The following is a 24746-nucleotide window of genomic DNA, read 5'->3' as shown; positions in this document are numbered from 1 at the left end:
TCAATGAGTTGATTTCCTTGCCTAATTTTTACTTCTGAGTGTTGGAGCCTAGGGAACCCTACATTCTTCGGGTTTCCATGTGAGAGGCCCGATGGATACTCTTAAGAATTCCCTTGCCCAATCATTTTGGCAAAATAAGTTTCCCCTCACTAGTTTTCCACCAGTCTTTATTTTCTTCTCTGCCCGGGGATTTATAGGCAAGTCTTCTTGGGAGTACTGAGGCTCAGGAGGCAGAGCTTGTGGCCCTGGGTCTACTAGAGTCAGTATTTACGCTCTGGGCTGGAGGGCCACCTCCTTAGCTGCCTGTTTGGCCAAGTTATTTCCTTTGGTTATTGAATCAGTTCCCTTTTGATGGCCAGGGCAGTGCATAATGGCAATATTTGCTGGTTCCCATAAGACCTGGATGAGGCTTGAAATTTCTTGTTTGTTTTTAATAGTTTTTCCCTCAACTCTCAGCAGCCCCCTCTCTTGGTAAATGGCTCCATGGACATGCACGGTGACAAAAGCATACCGACTGTCTGTGTAAATGTTTAGTCTATTCCCTTTTCCCATTTTTAGGGCTTTTGTTAGTGTCACTAGTTCTGTTCTTTGTGCAGACGTTCCCTGGGGGAGTGCTTCTGCCCAAACTATCTCAGTGTCTGTGGTCACTTCTGTGCCCGTGTACCTTCCTCCATCTAGACTGAAACTGCTGCCGTCTGTGAACCAGGTATGCTCGGCATGCAATAGTGGCAAGTCCAACAAGTCTGGCCTGAGACTATATACTTGGGCCAGGATCTGCTCACAGTCATGCAGGGGTGCTTCCAGATCTGGATCCAGCAGCAGAGTATAGCTGGGTTTAATGCTATAGGTACGCAAAAGAAGCTGATCCCCATGGGGTTAAGTAACAAGGTCTGGTAATGGACCATGCGGGCATTGCTCATCCACCAGTGGGGCGGTTGTTTTAGCACCCTCTCTAGAGCATGTGGAGCCTTGACCCGGTCTCTCGGTCTCTCTTTTCAGTGGTAAAAAGGACTTGTAAAAGCTGACTACAATTATCCCAAGTGGGCTGATGAGTAAAGAGAATACTTTCAAGCAAATAAATTAAATCCTGGGGTTTATCAGAAAAGGGGGCATTTTGGATGTGCCAATTGTATAGATCACTGGTAAAAAATGGCCAATAATTGCTGTCGACCATCCGCTTCCACAGGACCTATGGTGCGTAAGGGAAAAACAGCTGCATTAGAAGGGGGGTTGATCCCATGGTGTCGTGGAGTGACTGGCCCCTCAGAAACCTTAAGGGCAGGTGCTGAGGGTTCTATAGCTCCCTTCTCCTCTTGATTATTCTCAGGTTCTGCAAAAGGAACCTGGGGAGTATGGGGGAGGAAACATTTCTTCTTCCAAGTTATCTCCCTGAAAAACTGGGGGGTACAATTTCTTTTCCTCTTTCTTAGTTTCTTTTTGTTAAGTCTAGGGGGCTAGATGGAGTGATGCCCATGGTTTCCAGTCCCGTCAGTCGTTCAGTCGAAAAAACAATAAACAGTACAAACAAAGCACACTCAGGCCTGACAGTTTAAAAAAAAAAAAAAAAAAGCTTACGAAGTGGAAATATCCCGAAGTGGTCCACTGACTCCTGTAACGGGGAAGCAGAAGAAGCAGACCCACAGTGGTGAGTTGGGCCTCAGTTAGGAGGCCCTCTTGGTCAGTTCCGTCCCAACACCTAACTGACCCATGCCCCATAATTCTCAGGGCGGGGTTCCAAGGACCCCCACCCCCGCAAGAGGATCTGGGATGTCTCCCAGTTCCTCCAGGGTTGTCGTACAAGCACATCTACTTTGACAACCCTTTACACAATATGAATCGGAGTGGCCATCCTCACAAAGGAAAACGAAAGTAAAGCAGACAAACAGGACAAGACAAATTAACAGAGACAATTGAAAGCGCTGTTTTCTTTTATTTTTTTATGAGTACATTTCTTATCAAGCATTGCAGCCTCCTCCTCCCTTCACATCCCTTCCCAACCTCCCCCCACACCCACACCCAACCCTCCCCCCCACCAAAGATGTAAAGTTCGTTTTCGACATGACAACTTGTACTTCTCATTGTTGCAACAGGTCCACCTGTATCCTTAAACGACTTGTTTTTCGCTGTTTTCTTGCCTTTGGAGTCTGAGTCTCTGGGATCTCTTGGGGTATCCCGGACGAGCCCCCACTAATATGTTGTGCCCAAGTCCCAGGACCCCTACCAAGAAGACCACCAGGAGTCAGACGTTCCGAAATGCAAAAGCAAGGTTTTATTTAAACGGGTTGCAGCTCAGGCCTCATCCTACACTCCGACACAGCAGAGCCTAGGAGGAGAGTCCGGAGCTAAAGATTTGCAGGGCTTAAAAGGCAAACAACCAGGTGTTTGGATTACTACCACGTGTTGCTCTGCTAGCTGAGATAAGCAACAAATGGTCACTGCCTCATAACCCTTCACAACCACTGGACCCCTCCCCCGCAAAAAATAACCCTACAAAAACTTTGGTGACCAGCTAGTCAGCTATGCATATTGTGTAGGAAACATTCCTGACCTCTTCTGATCAAAAGGATATTTTCTATGAAAATAATTTAAAGGAAGGTAGTATTTTATATATATAATTATATATATATATATATATACATATATACACACACAACACGTGTATGTGTGTGTGTGTGTGTGTGTGTGTGTTTTGGGACTCAACCCCAAGGCTTCATGCATGCTAGGCCAGTATTCTACCATTCAACTACATTCCTCTCCTGAAAAACATTTTATGTGTGTGTGCCTGTACACAAGACCTCATGATCTTACTCATATTGCTCACAGCTGAAGCTCTACCTCTTGAGCCCCACTTTGGGCCTAACATTTTAGTGGTTAGTTGGAGATAGAGTCTTGCAGTTATTTCTGTCTTAGTTGGCTTTGAATCACTGATCTTTCAGGTTTCAGCCTTATCTTTTTCTAGGACTGCAGGAATGAGCCAGTGGTGCTCATCTCTAAAAGAATATTTTTTAGACACAAAAATATTTCATCTCATTGTACATAACTGAGAAAAGAGCTTGAGAATTAAATATAATTATCTATAATTTCATAACACTGAGAGCCTCTATTTAGCATTTCAAAATCTCTGTAGAGTTCTTCGCATTGCTCAGACTCTCCACGGGGTCCTGATATGTGGTGAGGATGGTTTCTCATTCATGATCCTCCTACCACAGCTTTCTGAGTGCTGAGATTAAAGACATGTGCCTGGCTTAGTCTCTCTTTGTTAACATACGCTGTATCTGCGTTCACTTGTGTAGATGACGTGCTTTTTTGCATACTGAATTTTTTTTTTAGATTTCTGCCTTTCCCTATAGATTCCACATAAAATAAGAGTTCTTCTCATCCTTTCTGCTTCAAACAGTATGGCAAATCTTAATAAACCAATTCATGCCAGTTTTTGTATAATTTTGAAAATCCTGAGGATTTGGTATGAAAAATTAGGTTAAAACCCTTTTCCCTTGTGTTCCAGTAGTGTAAAAATATGAATATTTGTTACACTTCAAGTGATGACAAGCTCCTAGGGGAAGGAAGAGAGAGAATAACAGTGCATACTGGGGACAGCCAGGAGATGTGCTTTAAATAAAAGCCTTAGAGGCCTCCTGCTTGACTAGAGAATGTGAGCTCACACTGCCCAGGGGTTGCAGTTGTTAAATGGGAGATTGTTCCAGATGGTAGAGAGAGCATTGGAAAGACCCTGATTTAGCAATGTATTTGTGTATAAGAAACAGCCCAGGGGACAGTGCCCCTAGAGTGGAATCTGCTTGGTGGAAAGGAATGGATGAGAATCTCACAGGGCCAGACCTTACAGGGTCTGATAGGCCACAGAGTAGAACTGGAATTTACACTGAGTCAGAGGAAAGCGTTTGGAGGTCTTTGAATTTGAGAACAATTTGTTCTCTGATTTACTGTTGAATGTATCTATTACCATGCTAGAATTTACATTTTCACCTTTGTGGAACATGAGGTAGTGCTCTTCATTTCTATCACACTACCCACAGATCTCTGGAACAGTCCTTATCTACCTCTCATTCCTGCTACTTTGTCCATGTTCCTTCCGCCTCTTCCCTTATGGTCTGTATATGTATGAAGCTTAGTGTTTTCAAGATCCTGAGGCCCTACAATCGAGAATGTTTTAACTGATGGTATGGATGAGATTTTTTTTTTGTACTTTAATGACCAAGATAAAAGCAGTACAGTTCCACATTCTTTGTTAATAGTCATGTTCTCCTTCTGACCCATCAAACTATACCACTGAGTACTGAAGTCAGAAGGGGAATTCTTGACATTCAAAATTATAGTGGGTTCATGGGACCAAGTCTATATTCAGAATGTTGTTTCCTGTGGTAAAGGGAACTTCAATCTTATTAGTGTTTTGTAATAGGAATGCATGTGTGTGATTGCACTGTTAGTGTACATAATAAGGTTTTATTTAATATCTGTTTTATCTAAAATGGTACAAAAATTGGTGGGGCAACACTTCAGTCAGGGTTAAACACTACAGAAATCCACGACCCATAAGATACTAAAGTTTATGTATTTTCCTCTGAAGCAGGTTGCTTTCATTTTACTTTATCAAGCAAAGTGTTCCTGGGATTTGGTGGATGGTTTGTCTCTGTTTATAGTACATCTCCACCTCTCAGACATGACATAATTTAAGCTGGTTTTCAAATAAACCTTCTTCATCCAGGTGGTACTGGGATCAAACTGAGCTAGCCTGATTCACTTGAAAACAAAGCCAGATATTTGTTTTGTCTGAGCAAGAGGATCAGGTTAGAAAATTGCTTGTTCTTGAACCTCTATACAACATGAATGATAATAGTATGTTTGGCATTTAAATACAATGTCAGTACTTCTCTGCCCTAAATCATTGGCTATAAATTGCTGAAAATTTTATGATTTTTTTTTTGGGTCCAGCTGTGGGGCCTGAACTCTGGGCCTGGGTGCTGTACCTCAGCTCTTCAGCTCAAGGCTAGTGCTCTAACACTTGAGCCATAGTGCCACTTCGGGCTTTTTTCTATTTGCTTATGTGGTGCTGGGGAATCGAACCCAGGGCCATAGGCATGCAAGGCATGCGCTCTACCACTGAGCCACCTTCCCAGCCCCAAATTGCTGAAAATTTTAATAGAGAAATCATTGAAAGCAGCCCGATTTCCTGATTTCAAATCATAATAATCTTTGAATTGTCTGATTATGAATTATACTATTTTATGGGTCTAGTTGCACACAAAATTATAGACTTTCAGTTTAAAATGCCGTTGTACCAACAAATATTTTCTCTTTCACAAATTACTAAAGCTGGTTTTGTAAGAGTGTGCTTTACGTAGCAGCCACTGGATGTCACTGTATTTCCCCAGATGGAGTTCTCGCCTTGGCTGTTAGTGAAGAGGCAGTTCATAGGGTGGGGGAAGAGATCTTCAGCTTCAACTCCTCCTGAACTTAATGGGATCCATGATTGTCTTGCTCCCATTTTGATTCCTAATTGGAGCCATGGTACAAAACAGTGGCAATTAACACAGTACCTCAAGCACATACCTAGAGAGTCCTCGGGAAAGAAGAATTAATTGTATTTTTGTATCATTGCTAGGAACAGCCGAGATTTCCATTGTGAATATCATTGTGAGTGGCTTTAATAAGCAAAATGAATGACTGGAGGCTTTTAATGAAACTGTGTTTGTGTGTACAGCCAAATCTACTGTCTCTTAAGGACAGAAGCAGGCACAGTGTGGGGGTTTGGAGTGGGATAGTTCATGGTTGCCTGCCTTGAAGTAGCTACTGCACTATACATTTTTTAAAACAAAAGAACATGACACATTTCCTGTTGTCTGGAGCTGATAACGACTTTCCTGTGCTGTTTATGATTTACAAGCTTTCAGGATTGTGACCATCTTCATCACCAGCAGAAAAAAAAATTGTGAAGCCTTTGGGGCAGGTTGCTCTCTGACTCTTGTGCTGAGAATTGTGGGCCCTGATGCAGAGTTTTAGGAGATGTGCCATTCTGGGAGCCACTCACATCCTAGAACTGGTCAAAATATTTACAATGGATGAATGAATGATTGAATGAATGAATAAAGGGAAGGTCATACAGCTAGAGCTGCTGGTTTTCCCTTTACGTTCTTATAAGCCTCTGCTACTGCAGGCAGGTCCCACCAACTCTCTCTTCAGATATGTCAGCTTGGCAACTGTCCCTCTGCGTCTAGGGCACTAATGTGATCCATTTGAATACAGACATGATTCCCACTGCATTAGTTTAATGTCCTTTCTGGGTTTCTAGTGCCTGTGACCTGCCTGCCCTTCATACCTGCAGCTGTGTCTTACACACGCTCTTCAGTTTCCATTTGGAGAACTGGCTGCAAGTTCCTACACATGGTTTGCAGTTTCCACTCATTTTGACTTGTTCATGCTTTTAAGATCTTGGGAACCCCTTCCCTAGTGGGGCTGAGGATCAAATCCAGGGCCTTGTGCATGCTCAGTGAGGACCCTATCTTGAGTTCTAGCACATCCACACATCTTTATCTGGCTAACTGCTTTGTAGCTCCTGGGCTGTTCTTTTTAGTTATTTTAGCTATTTCTTAAAATAATCCCTTTAAAAACAAGATGAAGATGAACATCTTCAGCTATCCAGGCTTACTGAAAGCTAAGTTAGCATTGCAATTTGGGAAGCGTAAAATAAAAATGTTGAGGACACCACTCTCAGGTCTGGGTGGTACTTGCCTGTGCTGTGTGAAAGCTGTGAGGAGACATACCTTCTTCTTGACGATGCCCAGCTCCTAGGCACATGGCACTGCTGACCTGAAGCACTTCCTTGAGATGATCGGGATACTGGCTGCCACCACCTGTTCTCACAGATGTTCAGAGGACTGCAGGTCTTGAGCACAACAGAGGGGGTTCCTGGAGACACTAGGAACTTTTGCAATGTTTGAATTCATAGTGAGATGTAGGGCTCCACAATTGGTGTTAAGCCTTTATGATTAGTTAATAAGATTACTCAAAGCAGATTATTTATAGTACCAATTAATTTGAAAAGTCAAACTTAATAGTATAAAATATACTACATCCATACTGAGTCACAGCGGGTTTTGGTCATGGTTTTGAAGTACTTCCTTTTTAAAGCAGTTGTAAGCAAATATAAGAGTGTAATGATGATTGGCTAAAAGCAATCTGTAAACACAATGCAGTTTTTTTCACAGAGACCCAGAGAAAAGACAAGAAGGGAAAAGAAGAAAAGATTATATGCTTATTTTTTTGTTGGTATGTTTAAAGATGGATTGTGACTCAGTTATCTATAACATTCCCTAAAATGTATCATTTTAGGAATCAGAAAAAATAAATAAAATGTTAAAAGTTTTTTTTTTTTTTTTTGTTGGTCGTGGGGCTTGAACTCTAGGCCTGGGCGCTGTCCCTCAGCTCTTCAGCTCAAGGCGAGCACTCTACCACTTGAGCTACAGCGCCACTTCCGGTTTTCTGGTGGTTTATTGGAGATAGGAGTCTCACGGTTTTTCCTGCCCGGGCTGGCTTTGAACCTCGATCCTCAGATCTCAGCCTCCTGAGTAGATAGGATTACAGGCGTGAGCCACCAGTGCCCGGCCAAATGTTAAAAGTTTTTGTTTAAGACTTGGCTCAGGCATCTTTCTGAACCTCTGGGCCAATTCGATATCTTTGTTGCTGCTATGATGTTTTCTATAGCTATCTCATTAGTAGTCATAATATTAAAATTAGACAGTAATTCATTGACAACAGTTACATTTACTTAGTGTGTGTGCATTGTGTGTATCTTTGTAACCCAATGTCAAAGACAAATATGTTTGAACTAAATTTTATTGAACTGCTAGACATTTATGTCATCTAATGTAAAGGATGGCTTAAAGCCAGGCACCAGTGGCTCACACCTGGAATCTTGGCTACCTAGGAGACTTCATCTCCAGTTAACCAACAACATGATAGACTAGAAGTGATTCTCAATTGTTAGAGTGTCAGCCTTGAGCTAGCAAGCCAAGGTAGGCCCAGAGTGCAAGCCATGGAACTGGCACATAAAGTACAAAGAATGGCTTGCAAAGTAGAGAGAAGGAGGGATTTTTGGAAGAGTCCGAAGAAATTGTATCCCATGCTAAGATGGCAATTTACTTTTTAAATTATATACTGGGTAACTTGCAATTTGTGAGAGCCATTTATAAGCACTCCAGATATTTACCCACTCATCTTGAGATTAACATATAGGCAAACATATGTGGAAAAAGAATGCATTTTTATGACTATACATGTTTTCATGGTTGGGTCTGAGTTAACACAAAGGCTATTTTGATTTTCTGGAGAAATAAACTACAAAGGATTCATCAATATCAAGCTGAAACCTCACAACTTTTGTATTATTTTACTTGGGGAGTTGTATCTGGCAGTGGCAATTTTCTCGGGGGATCCTGGTGGTATTAGGCGGCCTTCTTAGGTTAAGGAACCTTTTAGAAACTGAGCTCTGTATGATTTTTTGTATCTTCTATTTTTGTTTTGCTTGGTCAGAGGCTATTCATTTTTGTGAAAATAAGATTGACAGAATGTGTGTAGTTTCTGCCCAGCATGGAGAAGTACAAGGGCTATTTGTCTCTAGGAGTTTCCTGTAACAAAGGGATACCAAGAATTGTTTTCTGGGTGAATTAGAGGTAAAAGCCACTTTTGTTTCTTCTCTTATCAAGTGATGAGAAGAGTAGGGACTCAGGTTTCTATCTGAGCCCTACACTGTATTTTCAGTAGATTCAGCGAAGAAATCCAGGCAGAAGGTCACAGGTGAGCACTTCCCATTCTTGAAGGATTGAGGTTTTTTAAAAGACTTTGAAGTTAAATCAACAGTTTCAGAAGAAACTTCTTTCTTTCTTCTTTTCTTTTCTTTTTTTTTTAAAGTGAAAGGTTCTGAAAATTAAACAGAAAACAGAATTACACTCAGTTGTCTTCATTTGTTAATATTTCTCTCTATTACCATAAGACCTGACTGATATATAAGAAACAAAAATAAAACTTAAAATAGTAGAGCATTTTCATTTTTGTTTAAAGGATTTTAAGACCTTTTTGAAGCTTTTCTTTCATTTTCCATTTTCTTGATTGCTTCTTAGAAGTAACTTTAAAATACCTTCCTTCTGTTTTACTAACTACATATTTGACTATTGTAGTTCACTTTCCAATTTCTAGAAAATAACTTCAAGAAGTTTTTAAAAATAGGCTTCATCAATTATTGGTTAGCCAATTAGGGGTAGGAAATATGATGCTTGGGAATGAAATGATTAAAAATGTATCTGTAACATTTTAATAATATGTTTTAATATACTATTTTAGATGGATTTTATGAAATTTTAAAAATAAGGTCTTTAAAATAATCATGATGAAGTTATGTGAAAATTACCAGGGGTCTTTTCTTAAGTGTAACTCTGAAAAGGTCTGAGTTTTGGATGTTGCAACAAGAGCTCTAGTTGTAGGATTAGTGTGTTTCTATTTTTTTTAATATGAATTATTTAGAAGGACTTCTTAGGTGCTGAAAATTAGCAGGGTTTAGCATAGGTCTAAAGGAAGAGAGTCAAGATAAAGTTTATTAAAAGCCATCTTGTCCAGTGTTTTCCTCTTCTTTTTCCCAGGTCTTAAATGGTGCTCTGCAAATAGGAGCAGCAAAAAAGAATTTGGTCTTCTCCAGTGTCTCACCTCTATTAAGGAATGTTTCTTTTCCTGTCAAAGTAATCTGCCTTAGCAGCTTTTATCATTCTGTCATACCTACATCTTTATTGCCAGGTGTGGTGGTAGTACACAACTGTAAATTTTTTTTTTTGTCGGTTGTGGGGCTTGAACTCTGGGTCTGGGTGCTGTCCCTCAGCTCTTTAGCTCAAGGCTAGTGCTCTACCACTTGAGCCACAGAACCACTTCCGTTATTTTTTTTTTTTGTGGTTTATTGGAGGTAAGAGTCTTGGACTTTCCTGCCACGGCTGACTTTGAACAGTGATCCTCAGATCTCAGTGTCCTGAGTAGCTAGGATTACAAGTGTGAGCCACTGGTGCCCAACACACCTGTAATCTTGGTAATTGGGAAGCAAATGCAGGAGAATTACGTTTGAGGCCAGCCTGAGATACAGAGAGAGATACTGCCTCATAGAAGCCAATCACAAAACAGTGCCCCCCCACCCCTACTGAATACACATGTACAGAGAAAGAGGAGAGAAGAGGAGGAGGGAGGGAGGAGAGGAAGGTGGGAGGCAGAGAGAGAAAGAGAGAGAGAGAGGAACAGAAAAAGAAAAAAGAAGGGAAAGGAGGGAGGCAGGGAGGAAGAAAGAGAAACTGTATTTAGTTCACTATGTTATCTACATTATAAAACAGATGCTAATTTTTCTTTAAGTGTGATGAACAGTTATGTCTCCTAGGGCCATTTGCTTGTGTGCTATTGTTGTTTGTGCTATTTGGTTTGGATGTAGGGCCTTGTCTTTCTGGGCAGGCTTTCTACCTCTCAAGCTTCACCCCAGTCAGATTCTACTTGGTAACCACCTATACTGCACTTTTACCTTGGTTACAGATTTGTCACAGCTGTTCAAATGTAGCTTGATTTTTTTGTTTTTAATGTTTTAAGTGCAGTCCAAATTCAAATGATCTCTGTTACTTTTGTGGAAGGTTAAGAGTGGTATAATTTGAAAGCCAGGCGCTGGTGGCTCACGCCTATAATCCTAGCTACTCAGGAGTCTGGATCACGGTTCAAAGCCAGTCCAGGCAGGAAAGTCCGTGGGACTCTTACCTCCAATAAACCACTAGAAAACCAGAAGTGGCGCTGTGGCTCAAGCGGTAGAGTGCTCACCTTGAGCTGAAGAGCTGAGGGACAGCGCCTAAGCCCAGAGTCCAAGCTCCATGACTGACAAAAAAAAAAGAGTTGTATAATTTGAAATGGTGCCATTATTATCTTTTACACTCAAAACATGTTCATTTCCAATTAAATAGCAACTATGTATTGAACACATTTCAAAATAAAAGCAATGAAGAAAATGGAAACATGACAACTGCAGGGAAATGGGAGATGAGGAGGAGGATGTAGAAACAATGAGTAGGATGCAACAGACCCGGCAGAGGTCTGGGTTTCCTATGTGTTAGACCTTGCATGCAGGCTGGGGTGCTACCCTGCTGGAGACAGACCATCATCTTGGGGGAGTAACACTGCCAAGTTGGCTGCCAATCAACTTGGGCAGGTTGGCTATTCTGAACCACAGTGTCCATCTGCAAAATGACATGGAACTTGCTCCTTAGGTTATACTAACTTTTCAGGATACTGTAACAAATCACCACAAACTTGGTCAACAATAGAAGTATATATTGTCACAGTCCTGGAGACTCTTAAGAAGAGTCTCCTCCTTCCTCCTTCCAGTTTCAAGTGCTGCTGGCACTCCATGGTTTGCTGTGGCACCACTTGAATCTGCCTCTCTGGCACCTGAAACACATTGCATTTTCCTGTCTGTGTCAGATCTCCTTCTACTTTTCTCATAAAAGGATGCTTGTGATTGACTGGTTAATCAATGCTATCTTCCCCAACTGAGTGTTCTCAATTCAATGACACCTTCATCACTCAGATAAGGTAACATTTATAGATTCTAGGAATGAAGAGCTGATATCTTCATTATACACCCATTTATTTTTGTGCTTATACCAGGGCTTGAACTCGGGGCCTTGTGATCTTGCTGGAGTTTTACACTTGTAGTTGGCACACTACAGTGTGAGCTATGCCTCTGGTACAGAGGTTCACTGGTTTATTAGAGATGGAGTTTTGTAGACTGTTTGGACTGGCTTCAAATTGAGGTCCTTAGATCTCAGCATCCTTGAGTAGCTAGGATTGCACGTGTGAGCCACCTGCATCCTGACTAGGATCTGATGTCTTTAAGAACATTATTCAGCTTATTTGGGTATTATTAACATAAAATACAACAGTAAGCTAGTTCTCAGTTTAAATCATACAGTGTTGTACCTTCCTTTATTTCTGTAACTGGAATAAGTTCCTGTTTCAGAGTCTCCTGTTCCTTCTTTTTTTTTTCTTGTCAAAGTGATGTACAGAGGGGTTACAGTTACATCAGTAAGGTAATAAGTAAATTTCTTGTCAAACTTGTTACCCCATCCCTCATTTTCCTCCTACTTCCTGTTCCTTTTAACAACAGTGAATTTAGTCTCTCATTGTTGGATGTCTGGATTGTTCCAGCCTTGTTGGGGTAAATAATTAAAGTTCCATCACTGAGTTGCACACAGGTTTGAGGCATGCACAGGTGAAGGTTGAGATATCCTCTTTCCAACATCCTATTCAAGGCTAAAATGAAGTATTGTTAATTCTTTTTATAAATATTTTTATTGTAAAGGGGTTACTGTAGAGGGGTTACAGTTGCATGAGTAAGGTAATGAGTACATTTCCTATAGAGCATGTTGCTAATTCTTACTCCTCTGTTCTCTTCATATTCTGGAATCTTGCTCCTTTAAAGCCTACTGCCTAAAGCATCAAGCCTCTAAAGTTGCTGGTCTTCTCTTTGCCCTCCTCCCATGTTCCCCCTGGGGAACTTGACTCTGTGGCACCCCTTCTCCATATTTGGAAAGTTATCAACTTGACGTTACATTCAGCTATTGCCTCTCACTTCTTGATGATAGGAAATGTCAAGGCTGTGGTTTAAGCTACACAACACCTGTAAACTTTTCTAGTGTTTTACTACCCAGAAAACATTCCAATTGTGGGTAGAAGCAGGGTAGGAAATTATTGGGTCCTACATCATCCTGGTAGTATCCAGCTCCCACACAGTTTCCACTCTATCCCCATTAACCCCTTAACTAACTCTGTTCCCAGGAAACCAAGGCTAGATAGATGGAAGTCTGGTTCAAGCATGATTCTTCTTAAGCAATTATATTTGCCAAAGTTTGACAAAATCTGCTTTTAGAGGATTGAAAACCCAAGAAAATGCCTTTGACATTTTTCCCCTCTGTATACTGTAGTGAATTTTGAGAACAAACCAGGGTCTATTAGTGATAATTGGAGCAAAGGAACTCAGGTTGGCAAAGAAAGCACGCAAGCGTCTTGATTAATAACCTTGAAATTTTCTCACTGTAATTACAGAGAAAATAGGTATATTGTTCAAAACAAAGTACACTTACTTATTGGTACCTGTGTTTTACAAGATTCAAGTGTCATCTCTGTTTGAGTGAGAAGTAGACAGAGGCAAGAATCAAAAGTTTATAAAAGGTACAGTTTCTGTCTCTTTATCACAATAGTTTGTCTCTTTGTCTCAGTGTTTATTACTTCCCTTCTCCCTCACACCTAAATGCTTATACAGTCCTTCCCAGGGCTGAGACTAAGCCCATGACATCATCCTTAAGTGCTTTGCTTTCTCACTCATATCTAATTTTCAGTAGCCCTGAATTATATATAATTATATATAAGTTACCTATATTATATATATGCATATATGTGTGTATGCATATATATATATATATATATATATATCTTTCTGTTCAATATGCTGTCTCATGTAACTCAGTGAAGACACCCAGTCCTTTCTGTGCTGTGTCCCCCTCCTCCATCTTGTGACTCTTATTTCTTGATTTTTCTCTTGGGAATCTCTTCCTTTTCTCGCTTAGCTTTAGTCACATTAACTTCATTGCTGTGTTGGGAACAAATCAGCCTTACCCTCAGCTCAGGGCTCTCTTCCTGTGGGCTTTGCTCAAACCTTTTTCTCATTGAGCCTTTTCTGGAGCACCACTGGAAATGGACTCCCTTCCCCTCTCTTCCCTGCTCCATTTTCTTCTTTGGGCCTTATTGCCATCTTTAATATGCACTTTTTTTTTTACTTATCATCTGGGTTTACCATTTGAATGAAAGAACCATGAAGGCCGTTATTTCTTACTATTTTGTCTATTACAACATTGCAGCTCCAAGAAGAATGTCTGACCCACTGTGGTCTTCAGTTGACGATAGGTTGAATGGATGGATGAATGAATGAGTTGTAGTTGCCAGATTAATAGGTTTACTGCTGTAACAAGTAGACGTAGGAATGCATTGTGGGCAGGATTTATACTAATATGGATGCTCTAGGAAGATTTCCAAGATAGCAATTCCCAGGTTGGATTGGAGGAAGTAGAAATGAGAGGAGGTAAGAAGATGCACCTGAGGATTGGTTTTGGGAATAGGGTTGGGGCTTTTGAGACACACTGGGAGCAACACCTAGCAGCTGTGGCTGTGAGAAGCAAATGATATTGTAATGGAGATAAAGAAAGGTACCATGGTAAGTTTTGATTTTATCTTCTTTTAGTAAAGGTTGGCAGGACAACTTTAAGAGAATTTAGGAAGCAAAATCAGTTTCAAGTATGTTTTTCAGCTTTTTTTTCAAATGTATAGCCAGATGTACATAGCATAAAATTGCTGTCAATATGTCTCATGTAACTTAATGAAGACCCTCAGTGCTTTCTGTACTGCCCCCAACTCATCACTCATAAGAACTTTTTAAAAATTTAAGAGATTACAAAAAGATTAAAATCCCATAAGTCAGGTTATGAATATAATGCATCTAGTTCAACATCCTCACTTCCATCCTTCTCTATTTTTTCCCCTCCTATCCCTGCAACCACTTCCAGTTTTCTGGTGGTTTATTGAATATAAGAGTATTATGGTCTTTTCTGCCCAGACTGGCTTTGAACCATGATCTTCATATCTCAGCCTCCTGAGTAGCTAGGGTTACAGGTGTGAGCCACCACCATCCAGTTACCCTACAAGTTTTAAATGCACGGTTCAGTGGCACTATATGTGTTCACATTCATAGGCAAACTCCACCTCCATTTTCTTTAGGACCTTTTATCTTTCCATACTGAAACTCTGTGCCAACTAAACAACAATAACTTCTAATTTCCCCTATTCCCTGGCAACTACGGTTCTTTAGTCCTTCATGAATTTTGGCCACTCTAGGTACCATATGTAAGTGGAATCACATAACATGTGTATCTGTCTTATTTCACTCTTCATATATCTTCAAGGCTCAAGCATGTTGTACTTTTTTGTCAGATCCTCATTCCTACTGTGTGTATTTATCCCTTAACAGCCATTGGGTTGTTTCTGATTTGGCTCTTGGGGATGTTATTATGAACATTTAATGAACAAATATTTCTTTCAATCTCTATTTTTATTTCCTTTGGCTGTGTGTCCAAAAGTGGGATTGTTTAATCATATGGTAATTGTGTTTGCTATTTTGAAGAGCCTTCTTGATTTTGGTTTTCAACAAACTGTGGTTGTGATGGTGGAGAGTATCCCAGTTAGGACTGAAGCATGGATAAAAGCATTTGTAGGCACAGATTCACTTCAAGGAACCTGATAGATGTCATAGAAGAAGAGGAGAATGAATTCCTTTAGAGAGGGATAAAGGAGAGAGTAAATCCAAGGACTATGCGTTAGGAAGGAGAGGCAGTGAAGGGAGCCAGTCGGTGAGACAGAAGAGGAACAATCAGAGTTAGGAACAGAGCTCTGAGTGTAGATGCACTTAACTCAAATTCATCCATATTCATTGGGTACTTTTCAAGAACTTCCTTTCAGATGAGGAAGCTCCTATTTAAGTATGACATTACTTTTAAGAGTTCAGGTATAGTAGGTCACAGATCACTACTGAGCATTGAATTTCTAAGACACAGATACTTTTCAAAAAGGTCTAGAAACACTAAAAAAAAAGTAGAAATTTATATCTCTTAGTTAGCTGTTCTCCATTTTCTCCTTTGTATTGATAATTCTTTTTTTTAATTTCTTTTTTATTGTGAAAATACCATACAGAGGGTTTATAATTACACGGGCAAGGTAATGAGTACATTTCTTACTGAGCATTGTTGCTTCCTCCTTTGTTTCCCCTTCTCATCCCTTCCCATCTCCCCTCCCCCACTTCCACCTTCTCCCCAGCCCCCCAAAAGTTGAAAAGTTTGTTTTTTGATATGATGTCTTGTACATCTCATTGTTGCAATGGGTCCACCTGTATCCCTATTTAAACAATTTGTTTTTTCCTTTCCCCTCTACAAAGTATACCAACATCAAACACAGTGAAAACAAGGGTTATATCGTAGGGGAGGGACATACAAAGCAACAAAGAAATCATCTTATAAAGGTGTTAGAAACAATCACAAGAGAGAAAAAAATTTGATTACACCTTTTTTCATTTTGAAAGATGACACAAAATAAGAAAAGTGATGCAATCTGGGTGCCAGTGGCTTTTGCATGCAATCCTACCTCCTCTGGAGGCTGAGATTTGAGGATTGTGGTTTGAAGATAGTTTAGGCAGGAAAGTCTGTGAGACTCTTAAACTCCATTAAACAACCAAAAAAAAGATGCAGAAGTGACTTTGTGGCTCAGGTGGTATTTGAAAATGCTAAGGGACAAGTACCCAGGTTCTGAGTTCAAGCTCTTGTATTGGCATGTGTGTGTGCTTCAACACACACGCACACACACGCACACGCACGCACACACACACACACACACACACACCCCTAAAAGAAAAGAAAAATGGTGCTGAGCATGATGGGTTATGCCTATAACCCCAGCTACATGGGATCTGGAGATCAGAAAGATCTCATCTCAAGGCCAGCCTGAGCAGATATTAGTGAAGTTCCTGTCTCAGTAAACAAGTTAAGCATGGTAGGGTTCACAAGTATAATCTCAGGTACATAGAAAGCATAGATAGGAAGATCATAGTTTGATGTTGGCTTAGGCACAACAAGAATCTATCTGAACAAAATAACTAAAGCACAAAATGACTGGAGGTATAGATCAAGTGATTGATAGAGTACCTGGCTAGCAGATGCAAGGCCCCATACTGACTTCCCCACCACATACACACAAAAAAAATGTTTTTCTTTTCTTGCGATTGTTTGTAACACATTTATAAGATGATTTCTTTGTTGCTTTGTATGTCCCTCCCCCATGGTATAACACCTGATTCACTGTATTTGATGTTGGTATAATTTGTGGAGGGGAAAGGGAAAAACAAATCGTTTAAATAGGGATACAGGTGGACCCATTGCAACAATGAGATGTACAAGTCACTATGTTGAAAACGAACTTTACAACTTTGGTGTGTGGGGGGAGTGAGTGGAGAGGATAGGGTGGGGGGGGCGGGGAGGATGGGAAGGGATTGGAAGGGGACACAAAGGAGGAGGCTACAATGCTTGATAAGAAATGTACTCATTATCTTGCCCATGTAATTGTAACCCCTCTGTACACTATTTTCACAATAAAAAATAAATAATAAAAAATATTAAAAAAGAAGTGTGTACAGCACATGTGGACAGCTCAGATAGCTCTCAGACATTGTGTCCCTTATCCTACTTGTTCCCCACACCCCACTTGCAAGGTAAACTTCGTTACCCTAAGTTTTAGCACCGCAGGCTAATTTTCCCTGTTTTGAACCTCATGTCAGGGTCCTGCCATGGCCCTTTTCACCTGTGTTTGAACCCATCCACACTTTTGCTCATGGCTGTAGTACAGCGGTACTGTGGGCATTTCTATCACCCATTCATTCTCCTGGCTACAGGTATTTGGGTACTTTATAGTCTGGGTTGTACTGTGAACAATACTATTATTAATGTCATCATCACTATTAAGATAGAATCTTTGCATGTTGTTGTTGTTTTATCTATTTAAAGTTGTCATTGCTTAGTTTGTCTTTTCTGTTAAGGGTTTTCCTATCTTTTCTGCCTTTTTTTTTTTTGGTCAGTCGTGGAGCTTGAACTCTAGGCCTAGGTGCTGTCCCTCAGTTCTTCAGCTCAAGGCAAGCGCTCTACCATTTGAGCCACAGCACCACTTCTGACTTTTTCTGCTTATATGGTGCTGAGGAATCGAACCCAGGGACTCATGCATGCAAGGCAAGCACTCTACCACTGAGCCACCTTCCCAGCCTGTTTTGCTGCCTTTATTGTTAATACAAAATAGAATTTCCTTAATATTCGCTTTGAAAGTGTCAAGTGCCACAAGAAACTGAGCTTTCTTAAAAACTTCTGTCTACCTGCATTCAACTTTTTCATTTAAAGTACCTATTTAAAATTTTTCTTCAACAACCCAGATAATGTGCTTTAACTGCTTATTGAACCTGTCAAAATTCTTCCATCTCTTAATGAGGTGAATTGTTCAACTTTGGAACAAATATTTTAATTTTGGCACTGTGATGAGTTGTGGAAAGAATAGCTCTCACATCTCAGTTGCAGAAAGAATAGCTTTCATGTCTCAGTTCTGTTACCAAACTCATATTGTACTTTCCACAGCAATAAAAGCAGAATGAGAGTTAGCAAAAATGGCATGGATATGGATGGCTGCTTCAGTGTATAATGACATTACTAATTCAGAATTGATATGGAATCTTACCAGTTGGGATATTTTAGGATCAAACTGAAATTTGCTATGTTTAATAATAACACATGCTTCATCTATTTTATATACTTGCATGATTATATAATTATACGGTCTGTTTGCCAGTCAAACTGTCTGTCAACATACTCACTAAAGTGTTCTTTACAGAAAGAGCAATAGAAGACCATGAGCTGGTGGTTGAAGTGGTATCTACCTGGGGAATGGGAGAGGAAAATAAGCTATACTTTAGAAAAAATTATGCCAAATATGAATTCTTCAAGAACCCAATGGTAAGTGAAATCTCCATAAGCAGCAATGGAAATTAAATGAACCCATTAAGTTTTATATGAAGAGGAGGATTAGTCAATAATAACATACAATTTAATTTAGTAGTATAGGTATATACTCCATTAACATTATGCATACATTCTCATTTTAGCAATTATTAGTCAACATCGTACTAGGAAGTTCAGATACATACACGGGAACTTATATTTTAGCTTTTTTTTTTTTTAGAAAATCTGAAGGAAGATGAATTTGATTATTTAATTTAAAAGCATAGGGAAACCTAATTTGGGGAAATTAATGCTGATTCCTTTGTCCTTAAGGAAAACAGAACAAAGCAAAATAACCATACATTGGTCGGGGGAAATTAATTACTGTAGGGTCTCAAGTATATTCCAGAATATTAGAGCTTCAATTCTTTAAAATATTTAGGAAGTTTAAATAGGAAATCTTTTAAAGTAATTGGTGGTTATGGGAAGTGTTGTAGCTTAACCAGAAATGTAAGATTGACATGTGTCAACCTTTAAATGAATGTTGTTTGCAGTGCAGTTATTTCTAAGCTAAGTAGAAATGGGATTAAAAATCAGTACATTATCTAGTAACTACTACGTTCATTATAAGTCTCTTTAAAAGAAAATAAATGTGTGTCACATCCTAATGAAGACTGGGTATCCAGAGTCATCAGAATAGCCTCTGGGCTCATTACTTTAAATTGTTTTTGTCTCTGCAGCTGTAACGTATTTTTGCATGAAGCTTGGGATAATTGGATTGAAATGATCCTTTATAAAATATATATGATACACACCATAATAGGATATTTTCAAACCCTGAAAGATATCTTCCATTCTCCTTCATTTTAACTTATTAATAGAAACATAATGGGATGATCTTTGACAAAAGAAAATAAGAGTTCTAATAAAAATTAAATAGAATTAGGTTTGAAGGGGAAAGTGTATTCTTGTTGTGAATCTTTATTAAGGCATGAATTTAACTCACATTTAAAGAACTGTGTGGTTTAGTTCCCCATCCTTTTGAATTATTGAATTTTATTTAAATAAGACTGGACATGCCTTTTGTAGACCCAGAGCAATGTTTTGTTTTTGTTTTTTTTTCAATTTGGGGGTCACATTATAGTATCTGAGGATATTTTGGGTGTCATACCATCAAGTTAAAGACCCACTGCCTGGAATGTTGCTGAAAACTGTATAATGCATATAGACTAGACCAAAATGTTAGTAGAATGGTTATTGAGAAACCCTGTTTTGGAAGAAATTTAGCAGCGTGTAGTTTTCCAAACTTGTCTCATCCTGAACCTTACTTAATGGAGTCACAGTTCTTATCAAGAACACAGAATCCAAGACCTCCCCAGACTGACTGACTCAGAAAAGGCAAGACTGAGGCCTGGGAATTCATATTTTAAGCAACTTCCCTGGCTGAATTGTGTGATTAAACAAGTCTGGAAAAAGAGTAACTGGGAAGGCCTAGGCCTAGACTTTGAGCAACACTACTGCATCCTGGCTCTTTTCTGTTCTGGGATGGGATCCTCGGCAGCATCACTTTTTCCTGTTACTTCTCTGTGTCTTGACTGCAAAATATTTAATTGTCTTTTAATGCCTAGTTTTGGGGACTTAGAAAGAAATGTGGAGCAAGGTCACTGCCAGCTTGATGGCAGGATTTGATCATTCCAGGCACTAGCATCTCCATGATGGGCACCATTGGGGGTGTCTGCTAGTCTTCAGGTTCAGCTCTGCATATGCAGGTTATGAAACAATATGTGCAAGTGTGAAATTCCACAGTAAAGCCCCTCTGAACAGTGAGCTGACAAAAATGACAAGATGGAAATCAAGTCTTCTCTGGAGGTATTAGTAATAGGTAAATAAATTCAAAATATTTTATGCCAGTGTGTGGATATGGAATAATGAGGCTTGGTGAGATTGGTTTGCTAAGGGAAAGGGGAGGAAGGCGCATGAAGGATGAGGGTGGTCAAGGGACATAATTTGCATATATGGGCATGTCAAAATGCATCCCCCTTCCACAACTAATAGAAGTGAGGAAAAAAAAAAAAGTAGAGAAATCCTACAGCATCAATTAAAGATACCCACAGATTGAATTCCAGGACTGGCATGGTCTCAATAATTACTTTGTATAAATGTTAGACACACTTGTTTAGAGAATTTTGGCTTTAGATTTCTATATCAATTGCAACGTAGTTTTCTTAATTTGGGTTTGGGGATAACTTAACCTGTGTCTTTTCCTCAGTACTTTTTTCCAGAGCACATGGTGTCCTTTGCAACTGAAACCAATGGAGAAATATCCCCTCCACAGATTGTGCAGGTAAAAGATGTTTTAATTAGACCATGTCAATAATAGTACAATGAATGGAAACTCTTACACCCTTATTCACTCATTCCTAGACTTGGAAATGATATGCCTTGAATGATTAATTTTTCCTGAAGGAGAAACCAAAAAGAAATAAAAAAAAAACCTAAGTGAACAAAGGTCCCTGCTAATATTCTTTTCCCTGGTTATTTGCTAAAGGATTTTAAATTTTTAAAATGCTTATTGTGAAAGGAAACTTGGCAAAAATTTTCTCTATCTTGTATGTAAAGAATATGTAAGTACTTGAAAAAATAAAAATCCGAGTTAGATACTTAGTATTAGCTGTTATAATCAATAACCTCAATCTTGTTGGGATAAAATACTTAGCAATTAAATTAGTGGAGGAAAATAGAGACTACATCCATTTCACATGCTAACGTTTATAATATCTGTGATGGAAAAAAGTTGCATACCATTTCAAGATACTTTCAAGAATACAACTAGTATTGCTAATACTTGTATACCTTATTAAAATCTCCTTAGCATTGTACCTCTTTGACTCCTTTCTTCCAAATGGTCAGTTCTTTGAGACAGTAGTTCTCTAAGCCTTGCTGTTAAAACTGGTAAATGATTTCTATTACTTTATTTTCAGTGCATTTGTAGCTTTGTTATCAGAAATGTGGTAGTTTATTTTTGCAGGTTGTATGGTTCTTTGCACGGTGCTTCAGGCTTTGCTGTGCTCACTTGGGAACCTGTGGGATTTAATGAAGACAACATTTACCATTTCTAAGATAGCATGACTTTTAGTATATTAGGTAGACATACCTACCACTAATTTGTTTTCTGTGCTCTTTCTAATAGAGCATGTTTTGTTTTTACTTTTCAGAACACATGAGGTATATGATCAGTCCCAAGAGAATTTCCTACAGGCTGCTTCTGTGTTATTGGGTTCCCCAGAACTCCCTTAGTATATTAGGGTAAATGGCAGCAGTCCAGAACCCCTAATCTCAGTCTGGACACTTCACCATTGGGACACAGTTGGAGATCGAGAATTTCCTTCTGCCTCCTCCCCAAACCCTCCTCTCCCAGAATTATAAGTTATACTGCTTTAATGTTAAATTACAAAAACAAGAGAAATCAGTCTTTGGAATCAGATAGTCCTGCACATGCCCCTGACCTCTTCTCTCCACTGAGGCAATGTTTCCATTTTTTAAAAGGTTTCTCCTTTCTCTAGTGTGACCTTTATGACTCCCTTTAAAAAATTTAATTGGTTTGGTTTAATAACTTGGAAAGCACTCAAACTAAAAAAAAATCTGCTTGCCTGTTTTGCATGTCAATTAATTAATATCTGTGACTCATTAAATAAAAAAATCAATTCACATTTAAAATACAAATATCTATCACCAATGCTTCCGTGAATAGTCCTTTAAAATATATTACATAGTTTTTGTTGATAATTTATTTTAGTTTCAGTTTTTTCCATTTATTAGGGATTTCTATTTTCTTCTTCTAATGGGACAATAATATATTTCCACTGCCTTATTAAAGACCTTGAACACAGCCACTCACATATAACTATTTGTTTTCTGTCTCCATTTCCTGAACAATTCATGCCTACAGCCTCAGTTAATTATTACTGTGTATCACATTCTTTCAAATCTGAATGGCTTTAAATTACCTGTTCACCTTTTGCCAACAATTTTGAGGATCAGGGATTTGCGCACAGTTTTCTGGGTGGATCATCTCTGACTTTGGATCAAGGCTGGGGACCAAGGTTCCACTTCCAGACTGGTATTTTTAGTTCAAGTACAGCTTTGTTCCTAGCTCCACATGCTACCTCATTCTCCAAAGTTTTTGTAGTTCGTTACGTTTCTCACACACTGTAGTTCTCAAGTTAATCACATGCCTTATGTGCCAGCTAGTTCCCAAGAGTGAAGTCATGGGGCTGGGACTCTCTAGAAGTGGCAGTGTCACTTCCTCTATCTTGGTCAAAACTATGTTAGATTCACCCATATTTAAGGGAGTGGAGAAACAAATGACCTCTCTTCATGGTTCAGAAGAGCACACAGGATGGTAGATATTGGTGTAGTTGGTAGATGACTTGACTCAACTTCTCACCTAAAAATTGAAATCAGGGTTGTGGTTTTACTTATACTTTATAATAAATGAAGTTGGTAGGCAAACTTAAAATATTAAGTGAAACCACATAAAATGATGAAAAGTATCAGGATTTAAATCTCTTGATGATGTCCAGCTTATCAACTAGATATTTTGATAACTTACAATTTGGGGTTTTAGCTAAATATTGATCACTGAGAGTGTATATTTTCATTGGGAACTTATCTCAGGTTTTTGGAATGACTTATTTTCTCTTGTTTGTGCTATATGATTTCTATAGTTATAAAGGATGTTGTGTTTGGCTTTTTTTGTTTATATTTAATTGCTGAAAATCTATGATATCAATGTCATATCCTTATCTTCTAGATGTTTCTAAGTTCAAGTACATATCCTGAAATTCATGGCTTCTTACATGCAAAAGAACAGGGAAAGAAGTCCTGGAAAAAAATTTACTTCCTTTTAAGAAGATCTGGCTTGTATTTTTCTACTAAAGGGACATCAAAGGTAAGTTGAAGTATCCATGGTATGTTCTGATGATTTAATCAACAATACATTAGAATGAGATTTTATTTGTTGTATTGGTTATTATTTAAATCAAGAGTTGGTAATTATTATTGGATCCAAACCATTTACTATAATCTATCTAAAACTATTTCATTTTATTTCATGAAGGTTTCCATCTATGCTTGATGTAATCTGTATGCTTTTTATTAAGTACATAATAAGCAACATAGTTGCTTATTTTTCTCCATCCTGAGTTCCCTCTGTTCTTATCTGAGGTTTTAGATTTTGAGGTCCACTGTAGTTTGCATGTTTTCTTTCACATCAAGACATGCAACTAATCATCAGAAGCAGTCCAGATCAGATAGACAGACTCTACAGGAAATTGTAGTGATACTTCTGCAAGCCTTGGAGCTATACGATGAGTTATACTTATATTCCCACCTCCTTCTTTCTATGTGCATGTGCATAGATTTTTCTGTGCCATCTTGCACTAGTGTTTTACTCTTTGATCCATGTACAGTTCTAGAATAAAAGTAAATCAGGAGAAGAGATCAACATGCTTCTTACTATTAGCCAGTGTTCCTTGAGCTATCTTCATTGCTGTTTGAATGACCAAGTTATAATGATGACTTTTGCAATATCAGTGAGTGGAAGAAGTGTAGTCATCAACTTTATAGAAAAAAACCTTTCTGTTAGCAAATCACTTTCTATCAAAGAATGAAGTAATAAAAGCAAACATCTTAATGGTAGTAAGACATTTCTTTCCTTTCTCATTGTTCCAAGGGCCCTAGGCTGAGTTTTATTTTATTTTATTTTTTACAATTTTCTGCCTTCTTCCCCAATTAAGGATAAACCTTATTAGGATAAAATGCTTAAAGATAGGTAACATGCAGAGAAGAATGTCAGTATCCTGCTAAATGACAAATTTCTTAGGGTTTGTGTGGGATTGCTGCTCAGATTACTGAAGAAAGAGAGACAGAGAGAGAGAAAGAGAGAGAGTGCATACATGAGCACAAGTGCATGTGTGTGTTTGGCTGCTAAATTTTAGTTCATGTGAGATCATCTGGGATATTGTTAAAATGTAGATGCTGACTGAACAGGTCTGAGGTATGCCCTGAGACTTTGCATTTCTAACAGGC

General features: G+C 38.9%; 1 protein-coding gene across 1 annotated transcript in view; it reads left to right on the top strand.

The window, feature by feature from the left end:
- Positions 1–24746, top strand: part of Grb14 (growth factor receptor-bound protein 14) — an 83026-nt gene that overhangs the window by 29970 nt on the left and 28310 nt on the right. The window contains exons 3-5 of the mRNA XM_013027857.1: positions 18550–18671; positions 20926–21000; positions 23470–23607. Of these exons, the coding sequence (XP_012883311.1) occupies positions 18550–18671; positions 20926–21000; positions 23470–23607 (335 nt within the window). The remainder of the gene's footprint in view (positions 1–18549; positions 18672–20925; positions 21001–23469; positions 23608–24746) is intronic.

The sequence above is a fragment of the Dipodomys ordii genome, unplaced genomic scaffold, assembly GCF_000151885.1.
Source record: "Dipodomys ordii isolate 6190 unplaced genomic scaffold, Dord_2.0 Scaffold5, whole genome shotgun sequence".
NCBI classification, from domain to species: domain Eukaryota; kingdom Metazoa; phylum Chordata; class Mammalia; order Rodentia; family Heteromyidae; genus Dipodomys; species Dipodomys ordii.
This window is presented reverse-complemented; position numbering and strand designations above follow the sequence as displayed.